At 36.3% G+C, this 20,735-nt stretch overlaps 1 protein-coding gene across 10 annotated transcripts in view; it reads left to right on the top strand.

The window, feature by feature from the left end:
* Nucleotides 1-20,735, top strand: part of ADGRB3 (adhesion G protein-coupled receptor B3) — a 453,017-nt gene that overhangs the window by 252,322 nt on the left and 179,960 nt on the right. For all 10 annotated transcript variants that reach the window (XM_050316306.1, XM_050316311.1, XM_050316301.1 and 7 more), the window contains 3 exons: nucleotides 7,436-7,582; nucleotides 8,322-8,397; nucleotides 16,664-16,766. In XM_050316306.1, the coding sequence (XP_050172263.1) occupies nucleotides 7,436-7,582; nucleotides 8,322-8,397; nucleotides 16,664-16,766 (326 nt within the window). The remainder of the gene's footprint in view (nucleotides 1-7,435; nucleotides 7,583-8,321; nucleotides 8,398-16,663; nucleotides 16,767-20,735) is intronic.

The raw sequence follows: 20,735 nt of genomic DNA, 5'->3' as shown, positions 1-20,735 counted from the left end.
CAGTTTCAGTAGTTCAACTGGGTTTTCTTCAAACTTGTGACTCAGATTAGCAAATTGATTTTGTTTTTTATGTTCCACATTGAGCAGTTTCAAACAGTCATATTAAATATACAGTATACAGTGTACATTACTAGTTAGTATATAGTAACAATTATTAAAAATTATAAAAATGCTGCCCGACAGGTGGACTCATACCAGAGAGGTCCATCAAGGACTGTCTCCCGTGGGAGGGACCCCACTGGAGCAGGGGAAGGACTCCTCTCCTGAGCAGTAGCAGAAACAACAACTGGCTGTAACCCCTACTCCCTGTCCCCTGGCACTGCTGGGGGGTGAGGAGGGAGAACATGGAAGGAAGGAGGGGTGTAGGAAAGGTGTTTTATTTCTCACTCCTTGACTCTTATCCTGTTAGTAATAAATTTAAGTATTATCCCCACTCTGAGTCTGTTTTGCCCATGAAGGTAATCAGCAAATGACCTCTCCCAGCTCTTATCTCTACTCACGAATCCTTAGCTGTTGGGTTTTTTTTGTTTGTTTTTGTTTGTTTGTTTGTTGTTTTGTTTGTTTGGTTGGTTTTGTTTGTTTGTTTGTTTTGGTTTTTTCCCTCTCTCCTCTGTCTAGTTACAGAGGGAGAGTGAGAGGAAGACTTCAGTGGGTACCTGGAATCTGGCCAGGGTCAACCTGCTACATTTACCCATAGAGCAGTGGGTTCTAATTTAAGATCTTATCATTTCTGTGTTGATAGTCATAGGAATTAGAAGTTCTGTTAAGATATAATTTCGTAGGAGCATTTTTATGACTGTAGTTTGATGTTGGTTCACTGTAAGGAGATTTCAGGAGTATTATTTACAGAAGGAAAATTACCTTGTTTTTCTTATGTTCATATAAGAGGATGCCAATTCACCACAGTTCTTCTCTTATACATAATCTTGTAGGTGGTAAAAGGTGGGTTTATCTTTGTACTGAGGAAAGGATTTTAAAGGAGATCATCAAGCATGCTTACATGCAGAGTTCTGTAGCAAATCCAGAGATCCACAAATCAGTCTCCTTTAAATGGGGGTTTCACCATCTGTATTTGTTGCAGGTTGTCTTTAAAATTATGGGGTTTAAGTGGATAGAGCAAATATGGTATGAATATCATCCTCAGTATGTCCATCTGGCTCTTTGTTGATGGTCCAGGCAAGACTTTGTTCCCCATGTATCCAATATGGGTTGACTTAAATAAGCTTATTTATTCTATAAAAAACAAGGATTCTACATTTAGGGTCAAAAGAATAATTCAAAAATGTATAAATCTTGTTCTAATTGAGTCTTCTTAACAGAGATATTTGAAAAGATACTCAGTATTCTGAATTTTAACACAAAAATCCTTTAAGATTCTTTGTTCAGAACATGTGTGACAAAGGCAGTTCTATTTTACCCAGAAATAAATTTAGCAGGAGCTGTCCCAGAAGGGCAGTATAACATCCACTGTCTCAGTAATCAAAACCTCTTATGTGATGTACTCAAGTTTACTAAATGCTGAATAATATATACCTAGTATTCTGCCAGTGGACAAATAAAAATAGGATAGAAAAAGAGCAAATGATGCTAATATACACAGTCATTCTCTGTTTTCTATAACTGAAATGCAGTCAAGTTCAGAGTTCTGCTTTCTTGCTGTGGCAAAGAGGGTTAAGCAGAAGTTGACACTCTGTGCAGGAAGATATCTGTATGAGGTTTTCCAGTTCAGTCAAAGTACTAATGCCTTTTAAAAATAATTATTTCCCATTCATCTGTGTCTTAAGTTATTGCAAATTAGAAATCAACATAGTTACTGTGCTGTAAAGCATAACAAACCCAGAATGTTATCACTTAAGAGAAAGGAGAGTCGGAACTGGTATTGCAACTGAGGGTAGACCTCAGGAGCAACCTGTAGACCAGGTCTACAATTTCCTCCCTGAGGGGAAGTGAAGGGGCCATGCACTGAACTCAGCTCTCTGGTGACCAGTGACAAGAGCGGAGGAAATGGCATGAAGTTGTATGGGTGGGGTTTAGGTTGATTTAGGAAAAGGTTCTTCACCCAGAGAGTAGTTGGGCACTGGAATGGGCTTCATAGCATCAGAGTTCACCAAGTGTTTGGACAATGCTTTCAGACACATGGTGTGACTCCTGGGGCTGTCCTGTGCAGGGCCAAGAGTTGGACTGGATGATTTACCCTGGGAACTACTGACCTATCAGTCTCACCTCTGTGTCTGGGGAGATTGTGGAACAGATCCTCCTAGAAGCTATGTTAGGGCATGTGGAGGACAGAGAGGTGATTTGAGACAGCCAGCACAACTTCACCAAGGGAAAGTCCTGACTGACCAATCTAGTGTCCTTCTCCAATGGAATGACTATATAAATGGATAAGGGAAGGGCTGCAAATGTCATTTATCTGGATGTTTGTAAAGCCTTCAAAATGGTCCCCTAGTACATCCTTTTCTCTAAATTGAAGAGAGATGAATTAAATGAGTGGACTGATAGATGGATAAGAAAGTGGTTGGACCATCCCACCCAGAGGGTACTGGTCAGTGGCTCAGAGTCCCAGTGAACGTCATTGACAAGCAGTGTCCCTCGGTGGTTGCAACTGGGACCATTGTTATTTAATATCATGATGTAGATGAAGTGATCAAGTGCACCCTCAGCAAATTTGCAGATGACATCAAGCTGAGTGGTGCACTTGACACATCTGAAGGACGGGATGTCACCTAGAAGGACCTGGACAAGCTCAACAGGTGGGTCCATGGGAATCTCATGCAGTTTAACAAGACCAAGTGCAAGGTGATAGAGCCGGGTCAGGGCAAACCCCCAGTATCAATAGAGGCTGGGGCATAAACAGATCAGGAGCACCCCTGCTGAGAAGGACTTGGATCTGCTTCTGGATGAGAGGCTGGACCTGAGCCAGCAATGTGCACTTGCAGCCCAGAAAGCCAATTTTATCCTGGGCTGCATCAAAAGCAGTGTGGTTAGCAGGTTGAGGGAGATGGTTCTGCCCCTCTGCTCTGATAAGATCCCACCTGGAGTGCTGCACCCAGCTCTGGGATCCCTAGCACAGGAAGGACATTGACCTGTTGGAGTGAGTCCAGAGGAGGCCACCAAGTTTAGAGGGATGGAACACATCTTCTATGAGGAAAGGCTGACAGAATTGGGCTTATTCAGCCTGTAGAAGAGAAGGCTTTGGTTTGACCTGATTGCAGCCTCCCAGTACCTGAAGAGAACCTACAAGAAAGATGGAGAGACTTTTTACAAAAGCTTGTAGAGACAGGATAAGGGGGAATGGCTTCAAACTGAAAGATTAGATAGATTAGATTAGATATTAGGAAAAAATTCTTTACTATGAGGATGGTGAGGCACTGCCACAGGTTCCCCAGAGAAGCCAGGTTGGATGGGAAGCTGTCACCACAATGAGGTCTCCCTTCAGTCTCCTCTCCTCCAGCTGAACAGACCAAGTGACCTCAGCTGCTCCTCATACACCTTCCCCTCAAGGCCCTCTACCATCTTCGTTGCCCTCCTTTGGACACTCTCTAAGAACTTAATATATTTCTTACATTGTGGTTCCTGAAACTGCACACAATATTTAAGGCGAGACCACAACAGTGCAGAGCAGAGCGGGACAATCCTCTCCCTGGGGGCAAAGCTGGCGATGCTTTGCCTGATGGCTCCCAGAACACAGTTGGCCTTCCTGGCTGCCAGGGCACTGCTGACTCATATTCAGCTTGCCATCAACCAGGACCCTTCTCTCCAGCCTGTCATTTCCTGGTCTATGAAGATAACCAACTGCAGAATTTGGCACTTCTCTTGCTGAACGTCCTATGGTTGGTGATTGCCCATCTCTCTAACTTGTCGAGGTCTCTCGGCAGGACCTCTCTGCTCTTGAGGGAGTCAACAGCTCCTCCCAGTTTTGTGTTGTCTGCAAAATTTCTTAGTATTCCTTTGAGTCCCACATCCAAGTAATTTATGAAGATGATGAAGAGAACTGGGCTGAAATGTATTCCTCAATAATTTATTTTTTCACCAATGCCTGAAATATCATAGCAATTGCCATTATAGAAATAAATAAAAAAGAGAATTTTCCGTATTGGAAGAATTTTGGTTGTGTCTACAGCAGTGTATGTGTAAGAATGGCTACTTGTCAGTATGATACCTTCAGCATAAAAAGTCCAGGAAAATGTAATCAGATTAGAACAGAATAAGGAATTACAGCAATAACTCAAATATTTTTTATCTAAGGCAGTAACACATGCTGTATATTTTGTATATGGTATATAACAAAACTTTTAGAGTTCCGTAATTTAACATGACACGTAAAGATTTTTTTCAGCTTCTGCTAAGATCATTTTCATTTTAGTTTTTCTTTTTATTCTGTTTTTTTCATCTTCCCCCCCACACTTTACATTTATATTGTTATTAATATTCTCTTAGACTGTTTTTCCCAGTGTTATACAACTTGAATGCATGTATAAACAAGCAAAAATACAGTTCACTTCACAAGTAAGTGAACTTGTTTGCCAGTGTTCCATTGCACAAATCCAAGACATAATATTTTGGTATGGTAATTTAAAATTAAAAAAAAAAAATACTATGAGAAACTTTTGCTTTTTCAAATGAGAAGACATAGTGCTTGTGTGGCAACAGCAGAACTGAATCATTTGGGTTCCAGTATCTGAAGCATTGTTTTCTACTACAATAAAAAAAATACAGTGAAGTACAAACTGAATGACATGTCATATTATCTATGTATAAGAAACTCACATTTGAGTTTTTAATGTATGAATAATTCAGCACATAAATTATATACATTTTCCTCTAAAAGGCCTGTTGACTTTTATGCTCACAATAAGTGATTATTTTATGCTGCAGATGAAAACTAAGTTAGAGAGCCTCACTTCCCGATGAAAATACTTCTGATCATGCTCCAAAACTTCACTGAAATGAGTTGTAGACTAATATTGAATAAGAATATTAGCTTTTCTAAAATATAAAAATATAAATATATAAAATGCAGTTCACAGTGACACTGAAGAGGTGGGAATTGTTTCATGTATCCACCTGGTCATGTTGATGGACTGAAATAGTTTCCTCCAGTCAAATTCCATTAAATTGTCTTACACCTTAAAGCATCAGTGCCCCGTTAAGCACATGCTCATGGAATCATTCAGCAAAGTGGCTAAAGAAGGACCTTATAATCTGTATGGATCTGTAGGAGGCAAACTTTGAAAGACATGAAACAAAGAACATGAAACATTTTGGCAAATCTGTTTCAATTACTGGTTTATGCAGTGTAATCTGTCTATGCAAAATCTCTGGAATGTTAAGATTGCGTCTTCTGTTAAATTAAATACAGACACTTTTGTTTGATTGTGAGTAGAAAAAAAGTCCACTTGTCTGAACCATGAATGGGAATATATATAGAACCATAGAAGCATTTAGATTAGAAAAGAGCTTCAAGATCACTGAGTCTAACCATGAACCTGACACTGCCCCACCATAAGTCAAACGTTTAGGCTTTATGTTCTGGTTTTGTTATTTACCACCTAAATACTAACAAGTATTTTGAAATTTTTGGTTCTAAGTAGTGTTTAGATACCATGATAAATGGCCCTATTTAAAATACACAGAAAGACAGAGTACAGAGAGTATTATCCTAGACCCTCACCATTTATCCAGTCCTAAAGTGGTTTTCTGTATTGCAGAGTGAATTTCATTGAATAACATTGATTTCCTATTTCAATAAAGGGAACTGTCATCCAAAAGGTAGATGAAATATTAAGGCTCCACTAGCTAATTAGATACATAGATAGGTAGATGCACAGATAAATACAATGTGCAAATAAAAAAACCAACAATTTTTTCTTCTATGGGTTGTATTTAATTTTGAAAACTAAATAACTGTTGGTTTAATTTTATTTATGTGAAAAATAAAACAAAAATCTTTTTAGATTTTAAGAACTATGGGGGGAAAATCCTTTTTTACAGTGCTAATATATTCTGTATAACCATTGATTGCATGTGAAAACATGCAATCTATTTTATGCCCCAGTAATTCTGAAACACCTGAACTCTATTCCCTCCACACACCACCTGAAAATCCACAAGACTAAGCATCCCTTTAGGGCTGGGAATGTATTTGCCAATTGCAGCCTAGAGAGGATTGTAACTAGCATTATAAAGCCCTGATGATAGTTTTATAATGAAAAGTCTGAAACAACCTCAAGTACCACCTCGTTAATGTGATTCTATAATACATAACAGTCTAATTTGAAAATAAGAGTCAGTTATCAAGGAATACATTTGTGAAGTTAATATTGTTGCCCTCTTAATTTTCCTCTTCTCTTGGACTGGAATTAGAGTTTTCTTTCAAGTAAAATCCACTGATGAGACACCTAATGGTTTTCTACTTTAATTTTACTGTTCTGGTTGTTTTACAGTTGTCCCCCATTGTCTTTATGTTAAACCCCCTTGCAGAATCCTTGCAGTGAAATCGTTATGCAGATCAAAGTATAGTCCTGATGTCCAAACTCTTCCAACTACATTAACCTCTTCATAAATTGATCAGGAAGTGCATTGGACAGGAAATGGCTATCAACATGGCTTACTTTAAGAATGGAGCTAGTGCTCCATTGTGCTGTTTGCTCCATAGTGCTCCAAATGTGTTGTTTGTCATCTCTCTGAGTATACGTAAATGCTTGCAGCCCTGTCAGTTCCTTAAAAGTAGTTGGAGTCTTACTAGACACAGACACTGTTGCCATGGAGCTGGAGATTTCACAGCAAAGCTGAAACTGATTTCCAGATAATAGCTGAGTTAGGAAATGGGGAGCAAATAAAAATGAGCAAACAAAATTCTAAACTGGAAGTTGTGGGTTTTGATAGAAAAAAATATAATTAAGAATTCAGAATGGAGATTATTCTTTCAAGGAAAAGAAATCAACTGTTATACTGCATTAATTTCATTTGTGTGCAAATAATGTATTTCTCTTGAAATTGTGCCTGTATAGAGAACAAAAGTTCTGTAATTGCTTCATTAGCCTGCACCCAGCAGTTATGTTTCCCAAAGCAACTTGCAGCATCCTCTTCCTTTTATTGTCACATTTGATCATTTTAGAATTTGCTCTGAAGACACGACAGTGTCCTTATGTGTGAATTCAGGGTGTAAGCCAGTACATTCAATAATCCCTGTTAAGAAACTTAATCAGAATCTAGCTGACAAATGATACAATCAATACCACACAACTAATCCATACTAGAGCTGCATAATAAACAGAAGATTACGCTTTCTGTGAGACTTAATGTCCTTTGAATTCCTGCTTTACTTGAAATGTATCATTAAAAACTTTCGTTATTCTTGTACTGTTGACATTGTATGGTGCTTTAACACATGAAACCCGATTGTATTTAATTTTGTGATTTCTCTTACTAGTGGCTAGCATTCAGAAGCTTCCTGCTGCATCTGTTTTAACCGACATCAATTTCCCCATGAAAGGAAGAAAAGGAATGGTTGATTGGGCACGAAACTCAGAAGACAGGGTTGTCATTCCGAAAAATATCTTCACTCCTATGTCAACAGGTAAAGAAACATATCAGCATGTTGATTTTTTTGTTATCTTTAGCAAGGAAACTCAGAATCTTTGTCTCATAGGAACCATTGTAGGATATAGGAGTGGTTATTTTATCAATCTTCAAAGGGAATCCATAGTTTATCCTAGAGGGAGATGATGGGGCTTTATTTCAGCACATTGAACAAAAAGTGCTACAGAAATCCTACAGATTATTTTCTACACCAAAGAGACAGTGCTTTGCTTAGTTATTGTGCACAGGATTTGATCTGTGGTGGTATGAGGTGAGCTGAAGCGCAGCTCTGCTGAACCCCTTGAAGCTTCTTCACTCCAGCAGACTGAGTCATTCCAATCCAACTCTTACCAAACGATGCTCAGCAGGCAAATTACTCTAACTTCAGGTACAATTTACAAATACCTTGCAGTGCAGATCTCTGACATCAAAGAATTTACCTACTAGACATTAAGCTATAAAGATATTCTTTGAGAATACATAATTATAAAGGTAAATGAACTAGCATGGATGCAATGATGGATTTTTTGAAAATGTGATTTTCAGTGGTTTAAATGTTTTGATATATTCCTGGCAATGCTACATCTTTATGACAGATTTCCAGGATATAATTCAAAATTATGATGGTTGTTTAAAATAAAGCACATATTACAGAGATAAATGGTATTCACAGTTCTCTATAATGATGAAAGCTTGGGAAAGAGAGTTTTAAAATCTTTTTTCCTTACTTTTTTCAGAATTAGATGAATCAACTGTATTTGTACTTGGAGCAGTGCTATACAAAAATTTAGAACTCATTTTGCCCACTTTAAGGTAAGAAATTTCATAAGTACAGTATGAATTCAACTATTTCAGAATCATAACCATACTGCATGTAAGGATAAAAGCAAACAACCAAGACTGCCTTTGCACATTAGTACTACTGGGGTTTTTTTACTGATATTTACAATGTTTATGTGTATATTCATCTTTCCTTCATACTTAGTCACTTATATGATGTGAATAACCTTTTTATCAAATTGGCTTAATTTACATTTTATGTTATCTATATTAACCTTAATTACAGAAATATTTAATTAGAAATATACTGAGGTACATTAATGCCCAGGCTGCTTATATTTCTGCTTCAATCTACTGTTTGTCCAGTTAGTACAAATGATCTTGTAATGACATCATAACTTCATGTACTAGGATTGTCTACTCTATTTCTACAAAATTCTCTAGCAGTAGTTTTCCAAGTACTTCTTCGATGCGAGTTGTATTCAGAAGGGACAGCAGAGCTGTAGAGAGGATTCATTTTGGAAAGAAGACATACATGTGCAGAGCAGCTGAAATATGTCAGGTTTGAGAGCCATACACATACATAAGAAATAGGAGGGCCTCGTGTTTCACCTTTTCCTTTCTGTACTTGATAAAAGACAATTTGGAAATAAGCATTTCACCCTCTCTTTTCTGATTACCACTTAATACCATTTCATGGTCTATTAATACTACTTTGTTTTATATGATCCTGTGCACCAATAGTCTACTAATGCCCTTTTACAGGAAAAGAAATGTGCAGATTGTGTAACAGTAGTTGCTAATGAATTCACAATCATTCAAAAGGATAGTAATAAGGAAGGCACCATAACACCTTATGCTTCTCTGGTTAACCAGAGCTTCAGGCTTTGAAACAAAGGATGGAAAAGCAACAGGTTTTTGCCAAAAAATATCTGAAAACAAAAAAGGGTTATTCCTAATAAAATTTAAAAAAACACTTCCCTGTAAAGTTGCAATGTGCTGTGCAATGAATAGCTGTAACATCAGGGACAGAAACCCCTCTGAGACCACAATTCGAACAGTGATGTCCTGGCAAGACACCTGGAAGCCTGGGAAGTGCTGGCATGAGCCAACTGTGCTTAAGGAATGGTATAAATGACAACTCATCCACTTCTGAAATGTCACTAAACACTTCCCACTTGTTGTACAGGTCAACAGTTTAAGCTTACAGAAAAAAAAAAAAAAGTACATCTTGAATGCTGCATATTTGCTTATATGAAAAGTCTTTCAGGGTTACTATTTCATACATTAGGAAAGTGAGATTTATAGGCCTTATTAGATTTTCCCTAGAAACAAAAGCATCCCAAGTAGCAGCAATAAAGGCAGAATAGGAACATAAAAGTGTAGCAACACTATGGAGTATGAAAAAGTGTATTTTGCTTCCCAAATTTTTTGCTTTTGTCTGTTTTGCTTTCAGCTTATTACTGATTTACACTGCAAATTTAACCATTTCTCTGTACAGTTCAGATAGGTTTTGTGAGTTTCTAAAGCAAAATGGTTTAATAATCTATATATATCTATTCATAAATTAATTCTTTAGAAATTCAAATATGAAGGTATCCCACTTTGCCTCTGAATATGTTCAGTATTATTTGAATCTAATTCTCAGCTGCCCAAGAAAAGGAAACAGCACGATTACTTTCTCTTACGTATGTGAACAAGGAATAAAAGTCATTAATAATCCATTATATAAAAATATAACACACATTCTCAGGTAACTATAGTCTCTTGTTTGTTTGGAATATAACACCTTGCACTTCTTATAATGAACTTATACCTAAACTTTTAAGCTTACATCTCTTACCTCATCAGAAAGTGTATCATGCTGGATTTCTTTTACCATGTTGTAATATTGCAGTCATATTGAAAATATGATCTCATGCCCTTAAAATAATACTGTCATAATTTCAAATTGTTTTCACATAATTATAGAATCATTGAACAGTTTGGTTTGGAAGGGACCTTCAAAGATCATGTAATTCTGACTCCCTTCCATGGTCAGGAACACCTTCCACTAGACCAGGTTGCTCAGAGCCCTATCCAGCCTGACCCTGAACAGTTGCAATGACAGGACATCCACAGCTTCTCTGAGCAATCTGTTCAATAGTCTCAACACCCTTGGAAAAAATGTCTTCCTTATGTCTAATCTAAATCTATCCTCTTTCAATTTAAAAGCATTTTGCCTTGCCTTATCCCTACAGACCTTGGTAAAAAGTCTCTGTCTTTATCATAGGCCCCTTGTAAGTATTGAAAGCCTGCAATAATGTCTTCATGGAGCCTTCTCTTCTCCAGAATGAACAAACCCAACCTTCTGAATCTTTCTTCATAAGACACATGTTCCATGCCACTGATAGTTTTCATGGCCCTCCCCTGGACCTGCTCTAAGTTTCATGCCTTTTTTGTACTGGGGTGCAATATTCCAAGTGGGGTCTCGCAAGAACAGAGTAGAGGGTCAGAATCACCTCCCTCATCTTATTGACCACACTTCTTTTGATGCAGCCCAGGATACAACTGACTTTCTGAGCTGCAAGCACACATTGCTGACTCATGTTCACTTTTTCATCCATCAGTATCCCCCCGTACTTCTCAACAGGACTGCTCTCAATCCCTCTATCCACTAACTCTGTATTGATACCAGGGGTGCAAGGCCTTTCACTTGGCCTTGTTTAACTTCATGAGATTTCCATCTTGTGAGCCTTTCAAGGTCCCTCTGGATGGTATCCCTTCTCTCCAGCATGTTGACCACACCACACAAGTTAGTGGCACCTGCAAACCTCCTGAAGGTGCATTCAATCCCTTTGTTGATGTCATCAATGAAGATACTAAATACTATTAAATGTATTTTGTCACATTCAGGTACTTTAATGTTCATTCAGGTGAAATCTCAACCTTTGATTCTGTCTCCCATGGCATTCTCCAGTGAATGGTGCCCCATCCAGTTGGTAAACAGTCACTAGTGGAGCTCTTCAAGGCTCAGTATTGGGGCCAGTCCTGTTTAATATTTTTACTGATGATCTGGATGAGGGGATTTAAGGTACCCTCAGTGCGTTCTTGGATGATACTAAGTTGAAAGGGAGTGTTGATCAGCTGGAGGGTAGGAAGGCTCTGTTGAGGCATCTGAACAGACTGGACTGATCAGCCAAGGCCAACAGTATGAGATTCAGTAAGGCAAAGTGCCAGGTGCTGCCTTTGGGTCACAAAAGCCCCATGGAGCACTACAGATTGTGGGCAGAGTGGCTGGAAAGCTACCTGGGGGAAAAGGACCTGTGATGTTGATCAACAGCTGGCTGAACATGAGCCAGCAGTGTGCCCAGGTAGCCAAGAAGGCCAGTGGCATCCTGGCTTCTGTCAAAAACACTGTGGCCAGCAGGATTAGGGCAGTGATTGTCCTCAGGTACTCAACACTGGTGAGGTCACACCTCAAGTCTTGTGTCCAGTTTTCGACCCCTTAATTCAAGAAAGATATTAAGATGCTAGAGCGTGTCCAGAGAAGGGCAACTAAGCTAAATGATTAAATCCAAACTAAATGATTCTATGATTCTCTAATTTGAAACTTGAAAAAATCTGCAACTGTAGTTAGTGCTGAATTTGTTGAGATGTTATATTCTTTGTGAAAATTAGAACTGACGTGCAGGTTTTAAAGGGGTCTTTATTATATTGTTTTATCATTTTACACTTGTTCAAGTACATGAATGAAGGTTTCTGTACATCCAACTGCCTTTGAAAAAGGTTTATTTTTGTTTGCTTGCATTTTGCAGTGAAAACCTATCATCTTATCTGTGTTTATATTAATTACTATTTGTACTAATCTTTCTTAACTGTGATAAACGTTATCGTAATAACCATAGTAGTGCGGCACAGAGTGAAATGCTTCACTGCATTCATTAGCACTGTCTATGGAGCAAACACTGTAAAACATGAAGGAACATAACATCATCTATTTTTTATATGATGCCTAAAATTCTAGTAGCCATGCACAACATAGGAATTAAAAAAAAAAAACATTCTGGATAAGCATCTTATAGTATCCTTTTCTAAAGAAAATACCCATGGTTAAATATGTCAGTGGTGGGAATGAAGATGAACAAATATTAAACCAAGCTAAAATAAGTAAAATGGGCTTGCATTTGATTTCAAAGGCCCCATCATTTATACCTTGACAACCTGATAATAGAGGTGATTTCTACTTACTGCAGTTAAATATCTAGAAAGCTTTACCAGTTCTCTTGTGATTTCAGTTCCTGGCTTTGCAGAATTAAGAAGGGAGTAAAGAAAATATTCGATTGTAATTTCCAAATGAACAAAGGTGACACACATTCCAGTACATTCCTTAATATTAGCACTGAAAGGTATGCAAACTTCTGCATCATCACAAGGAACTTCTTTTTTAAAAGATAAGCAAACAAACAAATAAAAAAAATCTCAGTATATCTTTAGGGAAAATTTTCCAAAGCACCTGACCACAGAATCCCCATCTGGTACATCACAGGTGTTCTGTGAGTAAAATGAGGATTTTATTATCTTGGACAACTCATAAAAAATATTTCATAAACTCCAAAATTAGACACATTTTACCATATGGGCCTGATTTTTCTTGGCATAGAGTCTATCAAAAGTAAGTCTTGTAAACACAGTGCAAGATGAGGAATTACATTAATGTGCAGTTTTTTGGGCAATGTGTTTAATCCTACTGGTACATGTATATTTTTCTGAGAATTTTACCAGGAGTCTTTAAGCAAGAGTTTAGGGAAACAAAGATAAAATGAGTTTATTCATCCTCATAAAAATAAAATCATTATTTTTCCCATGCACAAGTAAATAAAGTTCAGCTGATTCTATTTTGTAATATACTTTGCTGCATTGCACTATTCTTGTAATATCTTATGGACTTGTTTATAGCAGATATTGAAATATTGAATATTTTCAGAACTGTAGAACCAATATTATTTCCACAGCTCTTGCACCCCTGAGCACATTTATGTTATTGTTAGGTTCACAGAAAATTGATTCTCAGTATAGTACTCATCTAAAAGATACTATATATAATTCATCTCCTGGGCACTCTGAAGAAATACATTGCATATTGCCATACTGTAAGATAGTTTTTACCTTTTCCCTTAACAAATAAGAACAAATAACGAATCAATGATTTTGCTGTATCAAGCTTTTTTTCTGTCCCTTAAGCATCCACCATGTTTCTGCAGTGTAGTGGTTATCACATTCACCTGACACACAGAAGGTCCCTGGTTTATGCAAAAATTGTATGGAATACTGGGTACACGGCCACTTCCTTGGTTACGAGCTGGTTCCCAGGAAGGCCTAGACCAAAACCATCACACTTTTCCTGCTAAAATTTCCTGCACAGAAATGTGCTTCCCCATTTGAAACATCATTCCTAACCCCCTCCTTCAGGTGCTGTACAACTAAAAAGGCCCTTTAATTTCCTCAGGTCAGCTTTGTTAGACTAAGGATGGAGTACCTCAGACAAGTTTCTTTTATCATGTCACATTATTTCTTTTAGCATCTGGAATTTTTCTGTAAACTTGTATACATTGATCTGTAACTTCGATCATGCTGTCTTGAGATAGCAACATGCCTTATTCATAAGTTCATTTTTCTTGAGCAACATAGAGTCATTCTAAAAAGAAAAGAAAATCTGAATTTCTTATCACATAGAATCAATATGAATTCTGTTATATAAAAAATATCCTCAAAATTTACACCCAGGTCGGAAAACAGTTTAATGAAATAACATTATTTTATTAATATTGTTATTAATTCAGATCAGAAAAAAAACCCTCCAGGACAGAAGCTCTGGAAGTATTTCTTGAGCTTTTACTCAATCAAACTTTATTGTCTTAAATCTTCAAGGATTTATTCAGCCATAGTTCCCAAGGAATTTAATAGATTCCTTTGAATAATTGATTTGGAAACTTAACCTTGATGAGCATCTTTCTGGACAGTCAGGAGGGCACCATCCTGTAAAACTTCTTTTCTCATTAAAGTTGAATTTTAGATTATTTTTGATGAAAGAGAAGGAGCTAATGGTGAAGTCACTCTCCACCATAAAAAACTGTATGGTAATGCACTTGCCCAGGAAGTTTGAGATGGGTCATTCTATTCTGTGTCATTCCCCACATGAGAGGGACTGAAACCCACGTATTGCACGTCCCAGGGCATTTTGTATAAGCTGATTGCTTAAATTCTTGGATAAGTGTTCTCAGAAGTAGGCTGTTGTTTTAAAAAAATATCTTAAACAAGTGTAATGATGCCACCACGCTGGTGGTTTTGAGGTAAGTTATTGTGATTATGAAGCTCTGAGCTTTAGTTCAGAGGCATCTTAACATGTTGTATGAGTTTAGAATGTACTTGCCAGATTGCATTCTTTCAGAGACTGTCCAAACAGTTAAATATGATATATGCAACTAGGCATTCAGCCCAGACAGGACAGCAATGAGGGATGCAGTTTTCATTTCACAGCAATATAGCCAGTTATATTTATTTTCTGGTGAAAGAGTCTGCTAGGGGCTCTTGAGAATGTAAGTGGATTGGTAGAGTTTTCATGAAACTGAGGTAAAATGGATGTACTGAAGTTACAAACTAGGCACTTAGGTGCTCTTTCAGATCTCATGCTAGAACCATCAAAACTGCACCAAAGTGAGATATAGGAAGGAAACATATATTGACTCACAAAGACTGACTGTAAAAGAGTACTGAAGTATCAATATTTACACTACTTAGTGTGAATTTCCAAAATGGGCACAGTCTCTTAATAGCTCGTAGACTATATTTCCACTTGTCATGATCTGTTAGAGAAATCAGGTTTTTCTTTATTTTTTTGAAGTTTTGTTCATTTGTTTGTTTTTTTTTAATTATACCTTGATTCTCAAGAATTACAGATATTCAGCTACTGTCATTCTACAAAAGGTACTGAAATTTTGCTGAACATTAAATGTTAGTCTCATAGAGAGAGATGATATGTGAGACTTTGAAGTGCAACCAAAGAGAAGAAATATGAATTCAGTAAAGTAGAAAGCCACTTCTATTATATTTCCATTATGTGATTTGGCTGAATAAAATTGGACTAGAACTCATACCTTGCCCCAGAAGAATAATTTCATTCCTTGTGCTGAATGAAGTGCCTGCTGAGCTAAGTTTCTATTACTGTAGCCATGGCAATTCCTGTTTCAATGATTCAGGAGAATGGAATCCTCTCCTAAATACAAACTCCCTAAAGAAAATAAGCAATGCAGTAACAACTACAACAACAATAACAAAAGGATATTTTCAGTGTCTATTATAATTACATCTAAAGTGCCTAGTTTCTTCTTTGATAACATCTACCTGAATATGACTGAATATGTCTTTCTGTGAGGTGTTGAAAGCAGCACTACATGCAAAGAAATTACCATAATAATCATCAGAAACAGTCAGGCTGATAACGATGGTCATTCTAAACCTCATAGGGTCATAAGAAGCAAGGGTCTCAGGCATGAACGTCATGTCAACATGTCTTTATGCCTGTAGTAGCCTTGGTACTACTAGGTCTGTCCTAGAGAGGTTGCTATGATACATAGGGATCCACGTTTTACATGCAAAGAGAAATTGATCATGTATTAGAGAAATTCACAGAAAATCATTATTTTGCATAACCTGGTACAATAACATAGGACCAAATCTAGTCTCACATATGAGAAAAAAATTATGTGTTTTGGCAGAATTTAATTCAGGGTACCTGGTTTAAATTAATAAGTATTTTGAGGATGAAGTTGACCACTCATGTACCAAAAACATTGGTTTTTTAAAAACTGGAAACAGGTTTTTTCATGAGCACAGAATCAACACTCCCACTGCACTCATCAATCTTCACAATTTTACACTTAACAGTGAGAAAAAATGTCCAACACATCACTTTGGAAGAGAAATTACTGTCTTATAAAACATAGCTAGTGGGCCTATAATGAGAAGAGCAAATGAGATGCACTCAAACATGTACAGAATGCTTGTGTAATCAATACATCATTCTAATTAATGACTTGTATTTTAAGGAATTGCACTTCCTTATCCTTGGTGCTCTTTAGTCTTGAATGTGTTGGGTACAGCTGAAAGTGAGTGTTTTCACCACTTCCAAACAAATCTGTTTTCTCGCTGAATACTTGTCAATTAAAGTCACTGAAAATACCCCCGTGAGATACAAGTCTCATTTAACCTCATACCAAGTTAAATCTTCTATTTTTACTTTTTTTTTTTTTTTTAACAGGAATTTTACAGTTGTTAATTCAAAAATCATTGTTGTTACTATACGACCTGAGCCCAAAACTACGGATTCTTTCCTGGAGATAGAACTGGCCCATCTGTCTAATGTAAGTACAAGGATAGTTGGTATGGTCTTACAAGAGTATTTGTCAGATCATATGAGAGAAAAAAGTGACGTTGTTTTAAAAAACAGTTAATAAAACCCAGTTTAACTTCTAAAATTCAAGCCCAGGAACAGTCTAACAATCTTTGAATAAAATGAATTGTTTTGTGTTTTTTTAAGTTTTAATTTAAATAGCAATTTCTACTGAAAAGTTTCCATTAAATGCTTTGATGGTTACAATTGGAAATGTGATATTGTGCTGAATGCTTAATTTTTTTCTCCCTGCATAGGTCACAGAGCCACATAGCTCTTTTCTTGTTTTCTTTCATTATTTCATACTAAAAAGCCAGGTTTTACTTGTTTTAACAGACTGAAAAAAATGCTCTGGTCCCAGTTTAACTTACAGTTCTTATAAATGTTTGAGACTTTTTGTGCAATTGTTAAAACTCCATACTTTTGAGGCTTTAATCTCACATTAAAAACGTTTTAAATCTGAAAAAAAAGAGGGACTTTATTTCCAAATATTTGAAAAATATGAAGAGTTTTTCTGCTGCAGTTAGTAATCCCCAGCAGTCACAGGGATGTATAATATTGGAAAAATAATGTTAAATAACAAGCATAAGAGTAATTTATGTGAAGGCACAACATATGAACTCTGCCTGTTATTAAGAGCTAGAGTTTACTTTGAATAAAGCCATAAAGGGTCAATTAGAAAAGACAGTTACTAGAGCTTTTGAAAACACTATTATGCAAAAATCTTTAAATCTGTGGGATTTTTAGATATAAACAGTTATTGAAGTGGTCATGTAGATACAATTCAACTGGAGAATTTCCAGATATTTCAGTCAGTACCAAAATTGGATTAGTGACTCTGGGCAAAAGTATGAAAGGAAACTTTTTGAACTCTAGGTCTTGAATTAGTGTTTTACTCAAGGTTAGAAGAAACTGTTTTGCCCTCAATGGTCATTATGACATGGCATTCAGTTCCCAGAAAAATCCTAATTCAAAGAACATCTCAGTGAAACTTAGGCAGAAAAAAGGAATAGAGGAACATAAACTGACCTGACTCCTTACCTTTCAATAAGATTAGAAGTCTACTGATAAAGAATTGTGGAGATTTGGGAGTTTATGGTTCCCTGTTTAAGATGCTTTATGGCAGGTTGGTTTAGTTTTCTGTTTCATTTTATTTTGTTTCCAACCTAAGTTTTATCATAAAAATTAAGAGAAAATATCAGTCTTTAACATAACTTTCCTTCCTGTCAGATATTTCACTAAAAATGTAGCAAAATATTTGCTGGTGTAAACCACAAATTAATCCTATATATAAGGACAAAAAACAATCACTTTTGAAATAAAATACTTGTTTTGATCTTACTAAGATCATTATTAGGAAGAATTTATAGTAATTTTCATTGCTAGATTTTATAATCTGTTATTTCAACAGTGACTGGTGGGCTACTTACAGGAATGGCTACTTACTGGAATTGCTAACTATGATATTTATATTTTGAAATTGAAATTACTACTTACAAAAACATAGGGTAGAAAGTAAGAAAAAAAGATTCTCCTTAATTTGGTCAGTTATGCTAAAAAAGAAATTAATTATAAAAGAAAATAATACCAATAAACAATGTATCAGCATTGAAAGTATTTTTAGGTTAAGCACAAGCTATTAATAGGAGCAAAACAAGGGCAAGGTTAGACTAAGAAAAGGTTGGATTGCTATCCCCAGAAGATGAAATTCTAGAAAATTCTTAGAGAGAAATATTTTTCAATTTTTTTTTTTTAATCCATCCCTTTGATTAATTAACAGAGCAAGTTTTTGCCAAGTTTGAAAATCTTGGAAATGAAACTTCATTGTTACAAAGGGTCAGATTAGAGACACCAACTGTCACCTTGCTTTGGCAACCTTTCAGTAACTGAATATTAATTAATATTGTGTGAACTCATGTCTTGACAAAGCACAAAGACAATAACCTTGACAATACATATCAAACCTTTTTTTTTTTTGGTTCACTTTTTGTCCTATAATATAATCTAGAGAAGCATCAAGAGTTTATATAAAATTTTCAGCCCTGAAATTAATTTTCCATACATACTGTATTTATATAGACTCCTAATCCACTTGAATATATGAGTTGTATTGGCAGATACAGTGATAATATATTGCTCTAGAAAATCTGTGAATGCAAATCAGTATTACAGTTTTAATGTCTTTAAACATTTGGTGACTTTTTTCCAAGTCCTAGTCTTCATAATGGAATTTCAATAATAATATATTACCATAGAAAAAGCTTAATGTTGCATACAGAAGGATAAAACTATTGTTAATATATCTTTAGTGTTTGAATATTACATAATAATGGCTTACAGATTAACCATTATGTCAGTTAAATAGATTCATTATTAAACAGAAATAAAATACATTCTCTTTCACCTGATTTTTTTTAAAGTCTCTTTGTAATATTTGTTCCTTTCAAAACTTTGTTCTTGAAATGCTGTTTGTTTGCAAATTGATTTAATGACTAATTTTTTAAGCATTTTCTAGACTGTGCCTACTAATATAAAGGACAATATCCACACATTTGTTTTTTTGCCTCCTTATCCACTGACTAAATTATGTAGATAAGAGATTATGAAAAGACTTCAAAGAGATAAAAAGAGCTAATATGACTAAATAAAGTTAGCCTTTAAATAGTAATTTATTCAAAAATTTTAATGATTTCTTCATTTTATATCAAAACTAACCAGTTTATTAATAAAACTGGAGGATGATTTTTTGGAGGAAGTGCAAATCACGATTGCATGTACTGTTTGAAAATTGTGTATAAATTCAAATACAATGAAGAGTTGACCAGAGTGGAATGTGGTTGCAATGCATCATTTAGAGCACATGATATTTAGTCTTGTGCACTGTGAACATGTAGATGACTGTGACCACATTTTTCCAGTACTTTGATTAAAGAGACACCAAAGCAACCTTTAAAAAAATGCACAACTCAAACAAAATCCTATTTGCTCCAAAGAGAATGTGAACTCTCACCTTCTAACAGCACAGAAGTTTACTCCAGGGACACTAAAGTAAAGAGCCAGCAGTAGCGTAGAACATCAACCTTTCAATGAGACTGAAAATCCTGCCTACAAAACACAGTTGGCACTGTGGTGGATAGCTGTCAAAGTTGACAATCACATCTGGAAAATTCAATTTTATCTGCTAGACACAGGTACATACAAGTACACACACACACTTATATCCATTTTTGATGTATCCAAGTCATGTACTGTAATGTATAAATCAATACTACAGCAGTCATAAACATTAATGGACACAGGAGCTGCTTCCTTCACTGCAGCTGAGTAATTAACTGGTGAGAGCACTGCCCCCACAGAGAGCAATGGATGTTGGAGGCAGCTCCACAGCAGCAGTGTGAGGAGATGTCACCAAGAGGCCAGGCACAGAAGTACTGCGAAAAAGAGAGCAACAGATTAAGAGTGAAGAAGCAAATACAGAGACAGGCTCCTTGTGGTCCTCGCAGTACTTGAAGGGTGTTTGATCAGGGTATCAAAAGACGAAGAAGTTCTGAAAGGCTGCTGTGCCCTGTTGAGCTGCGAGTCCTGGTGGAACAAACCCTCATACAAGACCTCCTTAAGGAATGGAAGTAATATTTATCCCGCTTTCCATGTTTCTGCTTAATCTCTCATTAGTGACTGCAATGGCCAAACATACTGATTGTTTTTTTTTATTTGAATAGATTTCAAAGAGAGTGAAGTGTATGATCTGACAACAGTTCTATTGTGTTTCAGTTTTCTGCAAAGGCCTTTGCTTTCCTCTGTTTTGTAGGAGTTTTTGTAATGGACATTTTTTCTAAAAATGTTTCTGTATTCATTCCACTTGCACTGTGGGAATACCAAGCATAAGCTGTATGATGTCCACTGCTAGGAAGGAGAGGTCTTAGATCTAAGAGATGAAAAG

The sequence above is a fragment of the Myiozetetes cayanensis genome, unplaced genomic scaffold (assembly GCF_022539395.1).
Source record: "Myiozetetes cayanensis isolate MyiCay16 unplaced genomic scaffold, myiCay2020 scf2-11, whole genome shotgun sequence".
NCBI lineage: Eukaryota > Metazoa > Chordata > Aves > Passeriformes > Tyrannidae > Myiozetetes > Myiozetetes cayanensis.
The sequence above is the reverse complement of the archived record's forward strand: the minus strand, read 5'-3'. Positions and strand labels throughout refer to the sequence as shown.